We start from the raw sequence: 22,360 nt of genomic DNA on the forward strand, positions 1-22,360 counted from the left end.
TGCTGTCTGTGAGATGTATGCTTTGCGAAGAGCGGTGGGAGTCTGGTTAGAAGGTGATAGTGGAGTTAATATGTGCAGAAAGTCTAAGGAGAATGAGAATCTCAATCATGTTTTGGGTGGCGAGAGTGATATCGTTAACGATAGTCAGAATGTAGAAAATGGCGGTGTGATAGAGAATTGCGTGGTAGTGCCAGATAGGTGTGAGAGCGTCGTTGAAAGTGTAAATGAAGGTAGAAATACAGAACGAATGGATGATTTGATTGATAATGAAAATGGTGAGATAAATGCGAGTAGTGAAATTGCGCTTTGAACAGAGCAATACACAGAGCAAAAAGGCAACTGGAGCGTATGGAAAAATGTGTGCTGAACGTACCGACTAATAACGCGAAAGTCTGTGATGACAAATAATAGAATGTTCGTAAACGTCAATAAAATGAAGGAGCGAGTGCTGTATGGGGATTTGCTATTAAGAGGTGTGATAGTTGAGAGTTTAACGAAGTTGTACCAGCCGGGTGCGAACATAAAGGACGTCAGCGAATCTATTCGAGTGCAAAAACAGAGGGTGAAAGAGATGATAATCGTGGCAGGAACAAATGATTTGAAAGAGGACAAAATGGAAATGATAGAGGATGTGAGGGAAATACTTGAGGTAGCAAAAGAGAAGAGTGAGAGAGTTAGGATGGTGAGTATCTCACTGCGATATGACATTGAAGTGTTTAGAAGGAGGGCCATAATTGCCAATGACTTTATGCGTGGGTTATGCATGGAGAGTGGTGTGGAATTTGTGGATGTGTGGAATGAGTTCAATTGGTGAAAGGACTTATATAAGATGGATGGGTTACATTTGAATGGAGTTGGTGTACGGAGGCTTGAAAAAGTGTTGATGAATGATGTGGAAGTGGATGTACAGACTCAGGGAAACTAGATTTATTAAGGGGGGGGGGTAGATATGCAGACTTTAGGGAGGCAGTTGAGTGTATGAATGAGTATATTATGCCTGAGCGAGTACGAAGGACAACAAATCAGAATGGGATAGTTAGTATAAGGCATCAAAGTAGGGATGGGACAAATGGGCTTCTGCAATTCATGTACACTAATGCCAGGAGTATTAGGAACAAGAAGGAAGAGTTTTTGGCCTTGGTTGACACTTCCAGGCCACAGGTTGTTGGTATTAGTGAAACATGGCTGACAGAAGATGATAAAGCTAGTGGGATTGAATGCAACGGGTATAGCGTGTCCAGGAGTGACAGGGTGAATAAAAAGGGGGGAGGAGTGTTATTGATGATAGCTGATGAGTTGCAGCCAAGGAGTATAGAAGTTGAACTGCAGGATAGAGAAAAGAGCACATTTGAGGCTGTTTGGTGTGAGATAGAATCTAGCAGAACAAAATATACAATTGAGTGCTGCTATAGACCAGGTGATGGAATAGATGGTGGGGATAGTATGCATAGGCAAATAGAAGAAATGATTGGAAGGAGGGTAATTATTATCGGTGATTTCAATTATGGTAACATTGACTGGAAAGAGGAGGGCACATGGGAGGAAGGAATTGGATTTCATGCGGTTATTAAGGGACAACTATCTGCGGCAGCATGTAGTGGAAAATACCAGGGGGCAGAGAGTGCTTGACCTAGTAATTGCAACTGAGAATGTGACTGTAACGAACATGACCATGTTGCCACCAATTGGTGAGAGTGACCATAAGGTCATGACTTGGGAGGTGGCTAAAGGAGTGGAATTTACAATTAAGACAGGGTACATGTGGAATTACCGGGCTGGTAAGTATGACAAGCTTAGGTGTGTGCTTGGCTCAGTGCCATGGCATGTAAAACTGCAAGGGCTGAATGTTGATAGTGCATGGGAGGTGGTTAAGAAGTGTTTGCAGGAGGCAATGGTTGACTGTATACCAAGAGTCCGAATAATAAATCAAGTAGGGGTTAAATGGATGAATAACACTATTTAGCTTGAGCCGCAAAAAAAGAAACAATTGTGGAGGGAATTTAAGGAGAAAGGTGACCAGCAGGCGCAGGAACAGTATAAAGCTCAGGCCAGGATGGTAACAAGGGTGGTAAGAAAAGCAAAAGCGGATTACGAAAGAAAATTGGCCATGCAGGCTAAAGAGAATCCCAAACAGTTTTTTTTTCAATATGTTGCAAGTAAAAGGAAAAATGCTCATGGTAGAATGATCTTAAAAAATGCTGAGGGTAGGGAGGTAACCGAATCAGTCGATATAGTGGAATTACTGAGCGAGCACTTTGCAAGAGTATATCATCCAGGTGGTGACATTGTAGGAATGGAAGAACCAACAGCTTATACTGGAATTGTGATGAATGAAGTAGAGGTAACTAGTCTATTACAGAACTTCAATGTCAATACATCTGTGGGATTGGATGGTATACCAGCTCGTGTTGTACGTGAAGCGGCTAAAGAATCGTTAGTGCCCTTGACCATTTTGTTTAATTTAGCCTCGGGTCTGGGTCAGTCCCAAGGGAGTGGAAAGAGGGGAAAATAGTTCCGCTGCATAAAGGTGGTTCCAAGGCTGCTGTTGAAAATTACCGGCCAATCAGCATAACAGGAATCATTATCAAGGTCTTGGAGAAAATAGTCAAGAGGAAAATACAAGATTGGATAGAAGAAAATGGGATACTGTATCGGGGACAGCATGATTTTGTGAAGGGTAGGTCATGCCTCAGTAACTTGCTCACGTATTATAACACAGTGACGGCTGAACTGGATAAGGGTAATGCGTTTACAGTGATTCTACTGGACCTTGCTAAGGCCTTTGACAGGATACCACATGGAATTCTAATCAGTAAATTGCAGCATTTGGGGATGGATATAGGGTTGGTGAGATGGATAGGAGGGTGGTTGACGGAGAGATATCAGAGAGTGGTTTATTCAGGAGTAGAGTCCACAAGACGGCCTGTAACTAGTGGTGTGCCACAAGGATCTGTTCTTGGACCACTGTTGTTTAATTTGTTCATTAATGATATAGGAAAGGATCTGAGAGGAACAGTTCATTTGTTTGCGGATGATGCAAAGTTGGGTAGGGCAATAGTGAATGCAGATGACATTAAAATTTTGCAAGATGATTTGGAGAGATTGGAGGTCTGGGCTAAGGAGAATGGATGTCAATTTAATGTGGCAAAATGTAAGGTTATACATTTTGGGGTGAAAAGATTAGCAGCAGTTTACTACATTGGTGGAACTGTACTCCAGGAAATTGATGAGGCACGAGATTTAGGAGTGTTGGTGGATAAGGAGTTGAAGTTTAGGGGGCACATTGCAAAAGTGGCTAAATCAGCTCATCAAATCACTTGGTTACTGAAGAATACGTTGACAAGCAGAGACAAGCAAGTTATTGTTCCTCTGTATTGAGCCTTGATAAGACCCCATCTCGACTACTGTGCCCAGATTTGGTCACCTAGGTTTCTTCTTGATGGGGAGGAGGTGGAGAGGATCCAGAGGCGGGTGTGGAATGAACCTTATGAGAACAGGTTGGGGATTTGTGGGTTGCAAAAATTGGTTGATAGGCAGAGGAGGGGAGATATGATTGAGACATTCAAATTATTGAAGGGTTTCTATAAAATTAATTCAGAAGATATTTTTGAGAACAGGGCTGGTTGTGGGAGGACTAGGGGACATCCATGTAAACTGGGCAAAAGTGTGGTTAGTAAAGGTGTTCCAGCTGGGTTCTTTACTTTTAGAGTGGTGAATGAGTGGAATGCGCTCCCAGAGTCTGTGGTGGATTCACCGCTCATTATCCTTATAGGAATAAAGCCTGTAATACCAGGAATGAACACTCTAATAAAGTGATCATTAAATAGCTCGACTATGTCATCTGCTTTGGTCACCTGATTCTCATCTCCATCTTGCAAGATAATCCGTGCAAGATGGAGATGAGAGTTTTTCCTCCTATTCACCATATAGCAAAAAAACTCCTTGGAATGCAGTGCCAGTTTCCTCATATTCAAATTTTTCTCTCCTTATAATACTAGTCAGTTTCCTAGCCTCAGCCTTATATTCCTCATGCAACTGTTCTCCACCTCTCTCTCTTTATATGCCTTCTGTAATCTCTTTTTCTTTTGCAATTCCCCTTTTATTCCTTTTGTCATCAATTTGACTCCAACTTACTTTATCTTCTTCACTCGAGGTATAAAGTCTGTCATTGCTGTCAACATTTTTTTCCTGAGTATCTCCCATGCACTACCGACCTCTCTTCCTTTAAATTTGTTCATCCATTGCACTGCTGCAAGCTGGTTTCAAAGTCTATGATAGTCACCCTGCCTTATAATTCCACATAAATTCCTTTTGTTTTGATACCTCCCCATGCCTATTTATCCTCCAAGTTAGGATTACATGGTCACTCTCACAACAGGGAGCAAGTATGCCATCTCAGTCACAGTCAGATCCTCTGATGCTATGAGCAAATCGAGAACTCTTGATCCTCATGTTCTCTCCGCTACATGCTGCCTAAGACAGTTGACCCTCAAGAAATCCAAAAATTCAGTTCCCTTATTATTGCATGCTGTCTCCTCTTCCCAGTTTATATCACTAAAGTTGAAGTCACCCAAAATGATTGTCCACTTTGCATTTGCCAAACTAATTTCCTAAGCATTCCCTACTCATCACCATCTATATTCCCTAGTCTGTAGCAACATCTCAATAAATATCTTATCCTATAAACATCCATCTCACATCACGTACTCTCAAAGCCATTCGTGTTATTTCTGGTGAGATTCTTCACCCTGAGAGCACACGGTTCATCTCTTATCATGAGTAACACTCCACCACCATGTTTACCTTCCCTATCCTGCTGAAATGTACTATATCCTTCAATTTCTATACCCCATTAGAACATTCTCCTCATTTAACCAAGTTTCACTGATACAACAACCTTTGGCATCAATTGACTGTCATTTGATGCCTCAAACTCATTTCCTATATTCCTAATGCTCTTAGCATTTGTATATAGAAAAACTAGTGTATTTCCAACCTTCTTATATCCATTATTACTCCCCCTCGTACTCCCTCTGGCTCTGTGATATGGTGTACCTCCCCTTATTTCTCAAGCCACTATCCCCACATGAGGCCATCCTTGGAACATTCCACCTGTGCAATTCTAGTTTCCTTGTCCTGACATACTCATTTGCCCAGAAAACAACAGTCTCTCCAAATGCCTGTGTCCTTCTGCATTCAAATGCAGTCCGTCTCTTGCATACAGCTCCCTTCTATTCTCAAATATACTCCATGCATCCACATCTTCCAGACCCGTTTTCCTGCACATTCTCACTATCATCTCATTCGTTATCACTGCTCTCCTCCTTCACTCTACATTATCATAATGGGCAACACACTCACTATCTTTCCTTGGACACATTTCTGCTGCACTATGTCTAACATCAACCTTAAATCTCATGCTATACAATTCACGCTACCTCTCAGGTCATTCATCCCAACCATTACTATCATTTCCTCCACACTTCCACCCCTCTTCACTGCCATTGCCACTCTCTCTATCATTCCACCAGGCAAGCACTCCATGGTGGAATGATAGAAAGCATACCATGAATCATCGAATCTCCATACATGACACTCCGAATAGATTCATTCATCCTTCTCTCACTGGTATCCCTGACTCTTACAGCTTAGAATCTCTCCTCTCTCTCTCTCTCTCCCCCCCCCTTTCCCTCCTCCCTCTCACCTCTCTTCCCTTACTTCCAGACACACTTTTGTTTTTCTGCAGTTTCCTGTGTTTCACTGTCTCTCCCATTCTCTTGCCTTCCTCTCTTCCTTGCTCTCTGATGCTGTTTTCTTACACCTACTCTCATTTCTCTCACACTAGTCAATCTCTCTATCCTCTCAAGATCTTCATTCCTTCCATCTCCTTTCTCATCAAGCTAATTAAAAGGTTAAAAATGACTTTTTTCTTTTTGAAACTTTAGTAGGTAATATTGATAGTAACCATGTATGAAATTTTTAAAAAAATGAAAAAGGAAATAACTGTAGATAAATATACAAAATTTTAATATTAAAGCCAGAAAAATAAAAGATCGAGAATATAAGTAAACATTAAGAATAATGTGGAAGATTGTTAGATCATTAAGAATAAAAATAAATAAAAATCCAATAATTTAGAGTTCTATTTATCATGATGACTGGTTCAGTAGACTTATCTTTGCCAGAGGATAAAAGAAAAGTAACCGAGCATGTTGCAGGCCTGTATAAGTAACATATTTTTTAAGATATTCTGAATGGTTGAGCAGTATTTAATTTTATACAGTTTCCAGGCAGACTCAACTGACAAGTTTATGCTGTGATCAGTCCTCAGGACAGATCATAGTGCCTAAACTTGTAATATTCACATTGTATAAACTTGTAATGCAAAGTTCTGAACACCTAGTCTAATTTCGGTTTTTTGGAAATCAATAATGGTAGTTTGTTTGATTTTCAGAATATGTTTATATTGTGTACCATGTATAGATATTTCATTGGCTATGTTTATGCTATTATTGTTTGCTTAAACGATCAGGAATGGGAATTCCACAATGAATAACACAGATTTGTAGATGTCATGATACTACCCATGAAAACCAATGTAAATATTGATAATCAAAAATTCAACTGTGCATGGTTTCAAACTGCAGTTCCTACAAGGAGCAACATTAAATTTCAAGTCTTCTCCACTATTATCCCCAGTCCTTTATTTTCACCTTTCTCAATATATTCCCATGTATTGAATATACAGCATGTCATCTTTGCCTTCCAAATTTCAAAATACACTTTAAAGCAACACTGAATTGTGACTCTTGCATCTGCCCACATAGTCTGTTCAAATCCTCCTTGGGAGCCAAACATCTTATAGTTCTTCTTATCATTTCTTATCATCACTTCTTATAGTTCTTTCCAACTTTGCATCATCTACAAATGGCTGTGTATATGTGTCCCATTTAAAATCTCTCATTGCCTGAGTATCACAGGCATCTTCAGTAAATTACTGAAGATCCTTGTGATACTCAGGCGAAACTTCTACTAATAAATAATATTTTACGTGAATTAATTCCATTATTATAATTTTAATTAATATGTCTACTCATGGTATTTCCTTACTGAAACATAAACTTAACTAACTATAGTGGCTCTTACTGTATATTTGCACACATTATTTGATCATGTAATTTTTCTTGCTTTCAAGACATTTTAAAAGTGTGTACTGGGGTGTACACACTTTTAAAAATTACGTATGACAAGAAATTATATTGCTAAATTACAGCACTAAGTAATATTCCCTCTAATTTTTGCTGGCTCATGTGAACATTGAAAAACGTTTTGTGTGCAAGTTTCCAGTCTCAGACTCAACATATGTTCACATTAGTGAAAGCCACGAGCTTAGTGAAATATTTAGGTCATATTTCACTAAGTGCAACTCTCATGTTGTTCTTTGATGTTGGCATTGCCTTTTCAACACATTTTTCCAGCCACTCAAATTTAACTGAACTTGTATTTCTTTTCCGCTTTAATTTTGGCAGTGCATTTTGAGAGTTTAACATAATATTAATGTTGCTCTTTTTTTGTATAGCTATAACTTATAAAATTGCGAGTATTAAATTAATTCACTTAAATCAACGAGATACAAAAATTCATCACTTTTTTTTCACAAGTAGATGCTCTAAACAAATATTATTATTATGATTCAGACCTCCACAGAGTCAAAAGACTCGTTGTGGGAGGTCCTTACTAGAAAACACAAAGTCAGTCATACCATTCCTTGAACTCATTGACCGTTCTTGCTCTAACCTCTCTCTCTCTCTCTCTCTCTCTCAGGCAATGCATTCCATGGTTCAACCATCCTCCATGCAAAGAAACCACTCCTCACCCTCTTGCTCACAGCTTCCTTTCGTAACGTTCAGGGATGGTCCCTTGTTCTCACTCTTTCCTGCTGTTCCACCAAGTGAAAGAACTCCCCAATGTCCACACTGTAACTACCTCTCAAATGCACATTCCCTCAGCTGATCCTCATAACTAACATTGTACAGCTCCTGAAACCATCTTTGTTATCTGCCTCTGCACCCTTTCCACAGTTAATTTATCCCCTTCAAATCCTGGGAACCAAATTTGAGAACAATAGTCCAAGTGTGGTCTGATCAAGGCTTTATACAATGGAATGACAACTCTTTTATCTCTGCAAGTCAACGTCCTTCTCAGTATTGCAGCAATTCTCTGGGTCTCCTTCATCACCTTTGCAACATGTTCCCTGAATTTCAGGTTTCTATAAATCATCATCCCCAGATCTCGTTTCCCCTACTCTCTTCAGTACAACTCCTCGAACAGAGTATGCAGCCTCACATCAATGTATCCCAAACTTCAAGACATTTAGCTGCATTAAACTGAAAGCCCTATTCATTTGTTCATCTGTCCAGTTTATTCAAATCCTCTTCAGGGCTGTCACATCTGCACTATTACTAATAATCCTTCCTAGCTTCACATCATCTTCAAACAACTGAATATCCCCTTGCAATCCACTGACAATGTCATTGATATAAACGTTAAACAATACAGGTCCCAGTACTGAGCCCTTTGGGACCCCACTTGTAACCTTCTGCCTCCTTGATATTGCCCCACCATAACAACTCTCTGATACATTTCAGATAGCCAATCCTGAATCCAGTTGACTAACCTGACATCTAAACCTACGTGCTGCAACTTAAATAGCAGCTTATCATGTGACATCCTGTCAAATGCCTTTGCAAAATCCAAAAAAATGGCAGAATATGCTTTTCCCTCATCATCTGCTCTTGTCATGTATTATAAAAGGCAATCATATTACTAAAGCAAGAGTGTCCCTTAACAAATTCATGTTGACTCTCACAGATAACATTACCCTCATCTGCCTAATGCTGTATATGGTCTTTCACTAATTTCTTCAAGATCTTAACAACTATTAATGAAATACAAACGGTCTATAATTTGACACTTCCAGTCTGCTACTGCCCTTATGCAATTGCACTATCTTACCTTCCTTCCATTCCTTGGGTTCCTTTCACATAGCAAGACTTTCATTGAAAAGCCACGTCAGCAGAGCTGTCAGTTCTTCAGCACATTCTCTCAAAACCCGTGGCAAAATTCCATTAGTCCCATCGATTTTTTGACATCCAGAGTACTCAGTATTTGAACCATACTCTCCTCTAAGCCTTGAACCTGCCCTATCCCTCTAGTATTAAAACCAACTTCTCCAAGATGAAATATCCCAATGAAGTGTTCATTGAAAAACTCCACTATGTCCTCTGCATTAGTCACTCTATTCCCATTTATATCTCACAATGTCATTTCTCCACAATCAATTCTCCTCTTACTGGCCACATAGCTAAAAAATTTCCTAGGATTTTCTTTAGATCTTAGGGCCAATCTCTTCTGATATTCCAGTTTAACCTCCTTACCATACTAGTCGTACTGGCCTGAGTCTTATGTTCTTCATGCATCTGCTCTCCACCCCTCTCCTTATATCTCCTTCATAACCTCTTTTTCACCTGCAGTTCCTGTTTGATATTGTTTGTCATCCACTTCATACCAAATTGTGTCCTCTTCTTCACTCTTGGAATACAGCTTACTATTGCTGCTAATAAATATTCCTTCACAATTTCCCAAAACACTAATGATATCTTGCCCTTCCAATTCCTCCCTCCATGGAACTGTCCCAAGTTGATATCTAAGACTATTATAATCACCTGCCTTATAACTCCACATACATTCCCTTCTCTTTGATACTCCTGCACATCTATTCATCTTCCAAGTCAAAACCACATGGTCACTCTCTCTCCAAATGGAGAAAGAGATGCCGTCTCAGTTCTGATTCAATGACCAAATTCAAAACTCTTGAACCTTGTGTTCCTTCTATTACATGTTGCCTGAGACGTTTGTCCCTCAAGAACTCTAGAAATTCCATTCCCTTATTACTACATGCATTTTCCTCTTCCCAATTTATACGGCCATAGTTAAGATCTCCCATAACAAACATTCTTGCACTTGCCAAGCTCAAATGCTTAAATATCTCCTGCTCTTCACCCTCTGTGCTCCTTGGCTTGTAGCAAAATATCCTGGCTTGCCCACCTCTACCTCACACCATATGTTTTCAAAACCATTAGTGTTACTTTCCACCAAAGCCTCCAATACAAGAGGACATAAATCATCACTTATCATAAGCAGTACTCCACCACTGCATTTTTCCCTTCCTATCTTATCAAAAAATCTGTACTCTGCTATTTCTATTCCTGTTATTGTATCATCTTTCATCAACCATGTCTCAGAGATCCCAATAATCTTCAGACAGGCTGATGCTATTAACACCACCAATTCATCTCCTTTATTCCAGATACTCCTGGCATTAGTATAAAGCATAAAAATGTGACTGTTTCTATACATATCATTATCTCCTCCAGACTCCACTAGACTCAGCATTACATGATGTCCCCTTTTCCTAAGCATCCTATTCCCACAAGAGGACACCCCTACTACCATCCACCCTGTTAATTCTAGTTTCCCTGCATTGACACATCAACTCATTCAGAGAACTGCAATCACTCTAGATGCCTACATCCTTCCTTATTCATATGCAAGCAGTCTCTTTCATATAGTTCCTTTCTGTCCTCAAATGCCCTCCAAGCATCCACATATTCCAAGCCTCTCTTCTGACACATTTTGGCTATCATGCTATTCATTATATGACTCAGCTCGTCAACACACACATACACTATCTTACTTCTCTGAGTTTTCTTCTGTACAACCTCAAGCATGAATCTCAGATCTCTCACCACTTGATTTACACTGCCTCTCAAGTCATTCGTGCCCAGCATCACAATCATCTCATCTACCTTTTTACCCTGCTTAATTGCCATATCCACACTTTCTATTGTTCCTCCAGGCAAACACTCCTCTGGAATTCTATATTGCATACCATGGATCATCAAGGTCTCCATACATCACACCTCTTACTACTCTTTTTCTCTCTTTCTGTCTGTGTTCCCCTACTTATGTGCTGTCCTGCCATTTCTCTATCCCTGGTTCCAGCACTCCCTCGCATTCTTCTCATTCCTTCTCTCTCCTACTGTTCTATTCTCTCTCTTCTATCATTCCTATAACTCTCTCTCACTCCTACTCTGATTTGCCTTGCATTCTTCTCTTCCATTCGCTTAATCTCATCTTTCACAGTTCTCAACTCATTCCGAGACATTGCACCTCCTCTTTCAGCTCATCTATCTCTCTCTCTCTCTCTCTCTCTCTCTCTCTCTCTCTGCAAGCTACCCTCTTTCGCCATTCATCCTCCCAATTAAGACCATCTCCAAAAACTTCACAATTATTCAAACTTTCCACACTCCCCACTCTTATTTTTTCATTTATATTTTGCTCATTCTCACCAGCATCAACCTATACATCCAATTTTAGAAAAATACATTGTCTGATCTAATGTTACTCAGCTAAAGGTTAATTCTTGTTTCTTGTAAATTATACTTGTATGCAGATCTGAAAACCACCAGGTCATGTTTATCAACAAAAAGAACAATTTAGTAATTGTTTTTTTTTTTTTTGCATATAGGAATAAGAAAAATAATTTTGAAGGCAAAACTACAGTGTAGTATGATTGAATTCACATATATGATCAGCCTGCAGTGACTGTTGACTTCTTGTGTATTGTTAATTTTACTACTGATTTAAGCTTGTCACAAAGCTAATAATCATTATCACTTAGTTTTGGTTTAATCTCAGCTTTTTTGGTTTTATACATACATTGAAAACTAGAAAGGAAATTATTGCAAGACACCACCCTACTTATTGAAAGCCTGAAGTGACTTACAAAACGTTTTTATGTTTGATCTCTACAGCAAGGTCTCCCAGATTATGTAACTTTTTGTCTGCCTGTTGTATTGGTATTAATATACCAATGTGCTATAGGTTTACAATCTATCTGTATATTGATATAAAAAAAATAACAAGAATAAATGATACCAGAATTAAAGAAAGTATTTTTATTAGGTCCATAAATTTCTATCAATGTAAAAGAATTCTTTTGATGACATCTTAAAACATATAGAAAAAAAGTAGCCCAATTTTTTACGTTCTCTTAAACGTTTCAGTTACAGAGATCTTATGGAAAAAGAATTTGAAACAAATGTAGGAGTGAGGCAAGGCTGTATCCTCAGCCCTCTTCTCTTCATCGTAGTAATGGATGAAATTTTAAAGGCATGCCAAACAAAAACAAAAAAGTTCCACTTAAGATACAGGAAACTGAAAGAAACTAGGATTTCACATATGGCTTTTGCAGATGATGTAGTGATTCTAGCAAATACAGCTGAAGATCTGCAGTACAATATCAACATTTGGCATGAAGAAACAAAGAAAAGGAATATGACCATAAATATAAATAAAACTAAAACAATGATCATATCTAGAAATCAACAAAAACACACAATAAAAATAGAGAATCACCAACTGGAACAAGTCCACTCCTTTAAATACTTGGGATCATATATACAAGAAGATGGTAGACTAGACACAGAAATTAACAACAGGATAAGAGGGGGAACAAAGCTATTCTATGCAATGAAAGGCCCACTCCTAGATAAGAAAGAAGTCACCCAAAATACCAAAATGGTAGTGTACCGTTCAGTGTTTCTACCAACATTAACATACAGTTGTGAGTCTTGGTGTTTAACAACAGGAAACACAAATAAACTACAAACAATTGAAATGAAATATCTCAGGAAAGTGGCACAAAAAACAAGACTAGACCGAATAAGAAATCAAACCATAAGAGACAGCTTTCAAGTTGCACCTCTGAATCAATTCATAACACAAGCCCAAATGAGATGGTTTGGACATCTCAATTGAATGGAAGAAGGAAGAATAGCAAAAACTGTATACGAAAGCCAGACAATAGGAAAAAGAAACATAGGCAGACCCAGGAAAGGTTGGCAAAAGGAAATTAAAGAAAAATTGGAAAAGAAGGGAATTAATTGGAAAGAAGCAAAACAACAAACCTTGGACAGGACGGCATGGAAATCTCTTTGGCAAAATCTCGACGCTTAAAAGCATAAGAGATCATAGATGAAGAAGAAGAAGAAGAAGAGATCTTATGGAAAACATGCTACAAACATGCAAAGATACCATCTGTCATTAGAGATTCACATTTGCATTTCTTTTCTCTAAATAATTGGGTGTTGTAAATAGCTAAGTGATGCAATCAGAGGGTTTCTTATGTGTAATGGCTATACTCAGGCAAGTGGAACTCCATTAATACTTGCTAGTTTTTGCTGGTTATTAATCAGAAACCACCAATGCCAACTGTAAGTGAAAGATTTCAAGGAGGATATTTACATAATTACATATAAGTAAATTTACATATTTGTACACTATAAGGTTCATATGAAATGTAGTCATTTATTTTAACAACTTGTAATTTTGGTTCCTAAAAAAACTGGAGACTGAGAGGACAATTTTAAGCTCATATTCAATTCAGCACACTGGAGTTAATCACACTTGCCTACTTTTTTTCTTCAAGGCAAAACAGATATTTTAGTTTGTTGCTCATGTAATTACATTGGAGTCTGATTTCCATTACATGATTCTTGTGGTATTTTAGTGATAGGGTTTTCTAATAAATAGGACATGTTCATATTCTCTGAAGTATAGTTTGTAGCATATGTTATGGAATTATATATTTATTATTTTTTTTTAGTCTCTTTCTTCTGATGTTACTAGTAGCAGCAGCAGTGAACTTCCAAAACTGAAGTCAAAAGACAGTCAGAAATTTTGGTGGATGGAGGATAAAGATGATGCCAAAGATGTGAAAGGTATGCATGTGTGAATTTTTTTATGCAGTGATCTCCATCATTGAACTCTGTAATATGCTACTGAAAATCAATTAATTTTCATTTATGTAAAATTAGATAGTGAGAATTGTATTTAGCATCATATTTCATTTTCTTTGGAAAATTTGCCTTGGAACAATGTAATATAAATACTTATATTATGTTGTATATTCATGAAAAATAATACTTGACATATTATTGGTACTGTAATAAATTAAAGGTTAGCAATTACTGCGATGTGAACTGTAGACTAAAATACACAAACATTATTCCAGAAAAAATGAAAGAATTTGAGAACAGGAACCAAACCTTGGAGAATTAGTGACAAGCCTTGAAGAAAAAATTGAACAATTCAGCCAGAGAAGCATGTGGTGAAGTTGTCTGCAAGGATAGAAAAATCAGAACTCCATGGTGGACACAGGAAGTTAAAGAGGCAGTGAAGAAAAAGAAGAAAGCATATAATAAATTAGGTGGCGCTAGTGTCCTTGGTAAATGTGGCGGTCGAGTTTAGCTAGTCTAGAAAACGTGTTTTTAAAGTTAAATATAGTGTGGCTTTTTGTCACAAATTGTGCTGCAATTGTGCATCGGTTAGAAACAAGTGTTCTTCAGTGGTATTATTGTTTAGAACTGTGTTGTATATATTGTGTTTTCACTGCCGTTTGTTTCACTATATCAACGTGTAAAGATGGCGTCCAACAAGAAACGTACGTCAGCGGCGCGCAGGACTTCTACTACTACAAGAAAGGCCGGCTCAGCATTAGATTTTTCGCAATGGATGCGTTGTGGAAACTGCTATATGTATGCACCGAAAAATGTGAAGGATCTGTGGTCGGTCTGGCAAAATGAGAAGAACGAAAATGTCGACGTATGTGAGAAGTGTCGGGATAGGCTGGAGCGTTTAGGAATGGAAGCTGACATCGGGACCGTAGCGGAAGAACTTCGGCGGGAGTTTATGAAAATGAAAAATGACCTTCATCTTCTTCATAAGGAAGTGGAAGTGATCGGTAAGGAGATACTGGAAGTTAAAGCGGAGTTTAATGTGTTAAACAGAGAAATTAGGACTATAGAGATTACTTTAGCTGAAGTAACTAGAACAGGATTACATATGGGTGAGTCTTTGGTGAATGATTCAGTAATAAATAGTATGGGAGTGATTGGGAGTCAATATAATAAAACCACAAGTGGCCTAGAAGAAAGGAGTTGTAGTGAGAGTGGGGGGGTAAGTAATAGAGAGTTGAGTAATGAAGCTGGGAGAGTCATGCTGAATAGTGTAGAGAATGAGTCCATGAGTGTGGACTTGAATGAAGTTAAGAGTGGTAAAATATATGGTGATTCTATGATTAAGGGTATGGAGAGTGGTATGCATGAGGAGTGCTTGGCTGATGGGACAATAGAAAGAGTGGCTTTAGCAATAAAGAGAGGGCATGAAGCAGACAAGATGATAGTTATGGTAGGTACGAATGACCTGAGAGGTAGTATAAATCGGGTAGGAAAAGATTTAAGAACATTATTAGATATTGTGAAGAGGAAAAGTGTCAATGGGAGAATAGTGTGTGTGTGCTGCCTCGTTTTGACAATTACGAGTTAAGTAGACGAGCAATGATAATGAATGATATGATTGCAAGAATGTGCAGAAAAAGAGGTCTGGAGTTTGTTGATGTTTGGAGTGTGTTTGAAGGAAAAAGGCAGTTGTATGCTAGAGATGGACTGCATCTTAACATGGAAGGACATAAGCGATTGAAGAAGTTATTGTTTTCTGAACAGGTTGAAGTTATTGGGCAGGGAAACTAATATTGAAAAGGTTGAGTGTAAGAGAGAGAAACATTAGCACTGATTGTGTATTTATTGATCCTTATAGGCTGAATAAATTGCAGAAGAGAGGGGATAAAAATCGGCATAGGACTACGGTAGTTAATGACTTATATATCAGTTCTAAAGCCGGTACAAGATCTAGAGGGAATCTGCAATTTTTGTATACCAATGCTAGAAGCATTCGAAATAAGAGAGAAGAATATTTGGCATTAGTCAGTGAAATCTCACCAAAAGTTGTAGGCATTAGTGAAACTTGGCTGTCAGCAGAAGATGTGGTCACTGGAATTGAATGTGATGGGTACAGTATTTTCAGGGAGGATAGAGAAGATAGAACAGGAGGAGGAGTACTGTTGATGATAGCTGATGTGTTGCAGCCAAAGAAAGTAGTATATCATGATGATAGACATGTGAATGAGAGTTCATTTGAGGCAGTCTGGTGCGAAATAGTGACCAACGCAACCAAATATACAGTTGGATGCTGCTATAGGCCAGGGAGTACGGGGAGAGATATTGAATTCATGCATCAGCAAATTAGTGCAATGAGTGAAGGCTTGGTGATTATTATAGGGGATTTTAATTACGGTGATATCAATTGGAAGGAGGAAATATCACGTAGCAAAAAGGAAATGGAATTTATACATCTTCTACGAGATAATTACTTGAAACAGCACGTAACTGAAGGGACACGTGGTGTGAGAGTGTTGGACCTGGTTATTGGTTCAGAGGTTATATGCATAAGTAAGGTGTCCTCGTTACCTCCAGTTGGTGAAAGCGATCATGTGGTATTGACTTGGGAGGTTGCAAAATCTGTGGATTTTTCTATTAAGAAGGGGTATGTACGGAACTACAGGTTAGGCAATTATAACAAGCTTCGGAGTGAGCTTGCAGCCATCCCATGGCAGAACATATTGCAAGGGAAAGATGTTAGCAGTGCTTGGGATAAAATCAGCAGGTATCTGAGGAAAGCAATATCAGATTGTGTCCCCATGGTTAGGAGGTCAAACAAGGCAGGCATTAGATGGATGAGCAGTAGTATCAAGCTTGAACTGCAAAAAAAGAAAATGTTATGGAGAATTTACAAGGAGAAAGGCGATCAGGACACCCATGAGCAATACAAGGCTCAAGCTAGGAAGGTTACCAGCATAGTAAGAAAAGCTAAATCAGATTATGAGAAGACCTTAGCCAAAGAGATCAAGGGTAATCCCAAAGAGTTCTTCCGCTATGTGGCAAGTAAGAGGAAGAATGACTTCGGAAGGATAACCTTAGTGGGTGCTGATGGTATTGAGGTGACAAAATCAGATGTAATAGTTGAGTTACTGAGTGATCACTTTTCAAAAGTCTATCACCCAAGTGAGGATATCTCTATACCTACAGCAATACCTAATGTGAGAATTGAAGCTAAAGAATCAGAGGTATTAAATATATTGCAAAACTTAAATGCAAACACTGCGGTAGGCTTAGATGGAATATCAGCTCGGGTGTTGCGTGAATGTGCAAATGAATTGTCAACCCCTCTCACCTGGATATTTAACTTAAGTTTGAACTCTGGTATGGTCCCTAGGGAGTGGAAGTTAGGCAAAGTGGTTCCTTTGCATAAGGGTGGCTCTAAAACTGCGGTATTGAATTACAGACCAATCACCATCTCAGGAGTAGTGGTAAAAGTATTGGAAAAGTTGGTTAAAGACAAAATTCAAGAATGGGTGGATCAGGATATGATACTCTATAGAGGCCAACATGGTTTTGTTAAAGGTAGATCCTGCCTTAGCAATCTATTAACTATTCATAATAGCATAACATCTGAGTTGGACAAAGGAACTGGCTACACAGTGGTACTTCTGGATTTTGCTAAGGCTTTTGACAGGATACCCCATAGAACACTGTTATGCAAATTGCAGCAGATGGGAATGGATATTAAATTGGTGATATGGATAGGAGAATGGCTCAGGGAGAGATACCATAAGGTGGTGTATGGAGGAGCCGAGTCCAGAATGAGGCAGGTGACCAGTGGTGTGCCTCAGGGCTCTGTGCTTGGGCCAATGTTGTTTAATTTGTATATAAATGATATAGGAAACGGCTTAAAGGGAGATATTCAGTTGTTTGCTGATGATGCAAAGTTGTGTAGTGCAATAAAAAATCAAGCTGATGTTGAAAGTTTGCAGGAGGATTTAAATAAGCTGGTAAAATGGGCAAAAGAAAATGGATGTCAGTTCAATGTGGAAAAGTGTAAAGTCATGCATTTTGGGATTAAAAGATTACCAGCTGTGTACTACATCGATGGAAAGGTACTCCAAGAGATTGATGAGGCTAGGGACTTAGGGGTATTGGTAGATAGGGAGATGAAGTTCAGAGGACACATTGCTAAGGTGTCCAAGATTGCACATAGGATTACTTGGTTGTTGAGGAACATACTGACATCCAGAGATAAAGAGGTTATTATTCCCCTTTATAAAGCATTGATACTTCCACATTTGGATTACTGTGCTCAGGTCTGGTCACCTGGATTCCTTGGAGATGAGGAGGCTGTGGAGAGGGTTCAGAGAAGAGTGACCAAGTTGGTGAGTGATATAAAAAATGCTCCCTACATTGATAGATTGAGAGCTTGTGGATTGCAGAGATTGGTTGATAGGCAAAGAAGAGGGGATATGACAGAAACATTCAAATTACTAAAAGGTTTTTATAGGATTGATGCAGGGGAAATGTTTCAGCTGTGTGAAAGTGATGGAAGAACAAGAGGTCATCTCTGGAAATTAAAGAAGAGTGTGGTTAACAAAGGTGTCAGAACAAGGTTTTTTGCCTGGAGGGTGCTGAATGAGTGGAATTCATTGCTTGACTTAGTTGTGAGCTCTTCGTCTGTAAATGAATTCAAGAAGAGATATGACAGATATTGTTTTGCTAGTTTGGGTCTCCCGCGATGAGTCTACTGACTCCATGGAGATACCCGTAATAATAATAATAATAATAATAATAATATCAAAAGCTCCTGGCAAATAAGTCAGCTTGTGCTCTTAGAGAATACAGAGACAAATGTAAGAAAGCTAAACACTGTGTAAAATTAGCTAAACAAAAGTCATGGAAAGACTCTGGTAAGAACACAGAAAATATCAAGAAGATGGCAAGATATTCTGGAGGTTATTAAAGAAACTCAGAAATGGAGGAAAGAGTGCTGTAAAAATAATTAGAGATGATAAAGGTGGCATGAAAACTAGAGAAAAAGATATCCTTGGAGTATGGAGTAATTACTGTGAAAAATTGCTAAATGAAACAAGCAGTGATAGCACAGTAGTAAAAAACACTCAACAGGGCATGCAGTCAGGAATACATATCCATATTTGCAGTAGAAAAAATCATAGAAGGCCTGAAATGTGGAAAGGCAGCAGGAGTAGATGATATTCAACCAGAAATGCTCAAGTATAGAGGTATAAAAGTCTTACATTGGCTGCACTGCATAGTTCAGAAGGCCTGGACATACATATCTTCACTGCTTGAAGTAAAAAAAACCCATGAGAAGTGTGAAATGTGGAAAGACAGCAGTAGTAGGTGATATTCGACAGAATGCTCAAGTGTGAAGGTGTAAAAGTCTTACAGTGGCTGCACTGCATAGTTCAAAAGGCCTGGACAGAGGGACGAATCCCAGATGATTGGAGTAGAGCTCTCATAGTACCTATATATAAAAAGGGAAATAAAACTGAATGTAAGAACTACAGAGATATTTCATTATTGAGTGTTTCAGGTAAGATATATGCAAGTATACTTGAGAAACGGTTGAGAAGGATTGTGGAAGAGAAGCTTGGTGAAGAACAAGCTGCATTCAGGCCAAATAGAGGCTGTCAGGATCAGATTTTCACTTTACGACAGATAGTTGAGAAATCAGGGGAATATAACGAAGATCTATATTTAAGTTTTGTAGATATGGAAAAGGTGCCAAGAGAGAAGCTATTCGAAACGCTACAGTTGTATGGTGTCAATGGGGCATTATATCAAGCAGTACTTAGTCTTTATTTGAGTTGTAAGTCAGGAGTTAGAATTGAAGGAAGTACAATAGGATGGTTTTATGTTAAATCTGGTGTTAGACAAGGATATTCATTATCTCCTCTGTTATTCATTATTTATATGGATCACATTATGAAGGAAAGTGGTTTTAAACCTGATATCAAAATTGGAGATGTTAATCTCAGCTCTTTACTTTATGCTGATAATGTTATAGTTCTAAATAAATCTGCTACAACTGTGCAAGATTCCCTGACTGAATTGAATAACTGTTGTAATGGATATGGTATGAAGGTCAGTAATAACAAGGCAATGATAATGGAAACAGGCAGAAGTATTGTGAATGAAGAACCTATATTTAGGCACGATTTTTAATGAAGATGATAAATTAAATATGGAAATAGACAACAGAATCGATGAAGTTGGTATGGTAGGAAGTCAAGTGAATAAATTTATATGGAATAAGAGAGAAATTAGTCAAAACACTAAATTAGCTGTATACAAGACAGTGTTCAAACCAATTTTAACTTATGGATCTGAGAGCTGGGTTAGAAATAAAACACTTGACCAAAGACTAGAGACCATAGATATGTGACAGTCCTGAGATAGATTAGGAGCATGAACAGATGGCATCAATGGCAATATCATATTAAAAATGAGTATATTAGGAAAGAACTTACATTGTCAGCATCCAGGAATGTTAACAGAGCTAATCTCTAGTGGTATGGTCACTTAAACAGAATGGGAGAGGAAAGATTAGCAAAACAAGTGTTCTCTGCCAGGTTTGCAGGAAAAAGACCCAGAGGAAGACCAAGATATAGGTTGATTGATACAGTAAAAAGTGCCTTAGAAGATAGAAATATAAGATCTGATAATGTTGGAGTTCTTGACAGGTAATAGACTGATTTGGAGGAAAATTGTAAATAGGAAGTTAGTAATGATGTAAATTTTTCATATAGTACAATCATATCCTGTATACCCCCTTGAGCGTACATGTCAGGAATTTGATGATGATGATGATGATGAATTACGGTGATAAAATTAGCAGGTTAAATTTCTTTGCCGCATCATATAGTAGGTCTACAATATTTTGTGGTTAGTTCAGTTTGGTCTTTTCTTCAAGTGCCAGTAATATTTTTACAGTGGAGTTGTTCCTAAAATTGCATTTCCATGTTAGAAAATACATAAGCATAAGTAAGGAAATGCTCTAATGCAGTGATCTGCAACCTTTCATCTCCTGGGGACTGAATTCATTACTGGAAAGACTTGGTTGGCTGCAGCACAATCTGTTGACTTTTTTGTTTTTAGATTGAGTTAGTCAAATTACACTCTCTGCATCGGAGATGAAGGTTGGACAAAATACTTGAAAATATACTAGTAAACAGTAAAACTTAGTGAAAATGGATATATTGCATCCATTGAAATGTAAATTTAAACTATATTGCATCCATTGAAATGTAAACAATGTAAATATGATATGATGGTCAATATATACAAAATAAAAAATAACAATATATCTGTCCTAATCAAAAGATAAAATTAAACTTATGAAATTAATATATTTATTTATCAGAAGATATATGTACATTCAATGCGATATTTGAGGCTGCATATTATCAAGAAAGTTTATTAATAGTTACTTCAAGGTTCATGACACACAATCTTAAAATATTATGCAAATAATTGTTTGAAAGTCTTGTTCTACATTTTGATTTGACTGTTTTCATTTTTGAAAATGTTGATTCATAAATATATATGCTACCAAAAATGGAGGACATGGCTGCTGCAAATCTCTTTAGGTTCACAAACATATCAACTGGTGCCAAATATACTGACTAAGAATTTTATAGAGCCTGATATATCATAGACATCTATTATTTAACAAACTATGTCATTTTCATGCAGAATAATATTGACTTTGGGTTGGACTCTTAAAATATTGAACTCTGATTACCACAGTCTATAATGTGATTATAGAATTAACTGATGAAAGTAACGAAAACAACAACAACAAAAAAAAAAAGATCACTTACACCTAGACACAAGACACTAGGGAAGAACTCAGTAACTTTGCAAAACTTATCCAGCATATGCCTTGATGGGTACTGACTGAAAATGGCAGGAATAAGTACTACTAATTTGGATGAAATTGCACTTATGCTCAGTTTAATTCAGTCTTTACCTTCTCCAATCTCCATAATAGTTTGGTGAAAACTGATACCGAAATGCCACCATCCGTTTCCTTTAAATAACATCAGTGACCAACAGTTTATGCCTGTAGCTTGGAGGGATTTGAGAGAAATTTAATATAGATGCTTTTAGTGATCATTTGCATAAGTTACTAAAAGTTAACGCTATCAAACATAAAAATTTGAAAGTGGTAGACTTTCTGGGAGACCAGATCACATTGAATTGCTCTGAGGGATGCATGCGAGCTGAGGTTTGGGGACCCCTGCTCTAATATAAAAGAACATAGTATATTATTTGAAGAACATATATTATTTTTAATAAAGTATATATGTATGTTCAAAATTCATTTCAGTAAAATTATGGAGACTACAACCATGTTAGGAATAATTACTTTAATTTCCTGATGTTTCAACCTTCATATAAGGTCATCATCTGGAGTATGTATATATATATATATTTTTATGAAAAAAAAAAAAAAAATTGAATGACTAGAACCGAGATTTAATTAA

The 22,360-nt window shown here is 37.8% G+C and overlaps 1 protein-coding gene across 1 annotated transcript in view; it reads left to right on the forward strand.

Moving 5' to 3' along the window:
* LOC150099358 (uncharacterized) overlaps window positions 1-22,360 on the forward strand; it is a 222,978-nt gene that overhangs the window by 18,116 nt on the left and 182,502 nt on the right. Inside the window, exon 3 of the mRNA XM_090404325.1 lies at window positions 13,730-13,844. Within this exon, the coding sequence (XP_090260451.1) occupies window positions 13,730-13,844 (115 nt within the window). The remainder of the gene's footprint in view (window positions 1-13,729; window positions 13,845-22,360) is intronic.

The sequence above is a fragment of the Typopeltis vanoorti genome, chromosome 14 (genome assembly GCF_054136105.1).
Source record: "Typopeltis vanoorti isolate ZY-2024b chromosome 14, IOZ_Tvanoo_1.0, whole genome shotgun sequence".
NCBI lineage: Eukaryota > Metazoa > Arthropoda > Arachnida > Uropygi > Thelyphonidae > Typopeltis > Typopeltis vanoorti.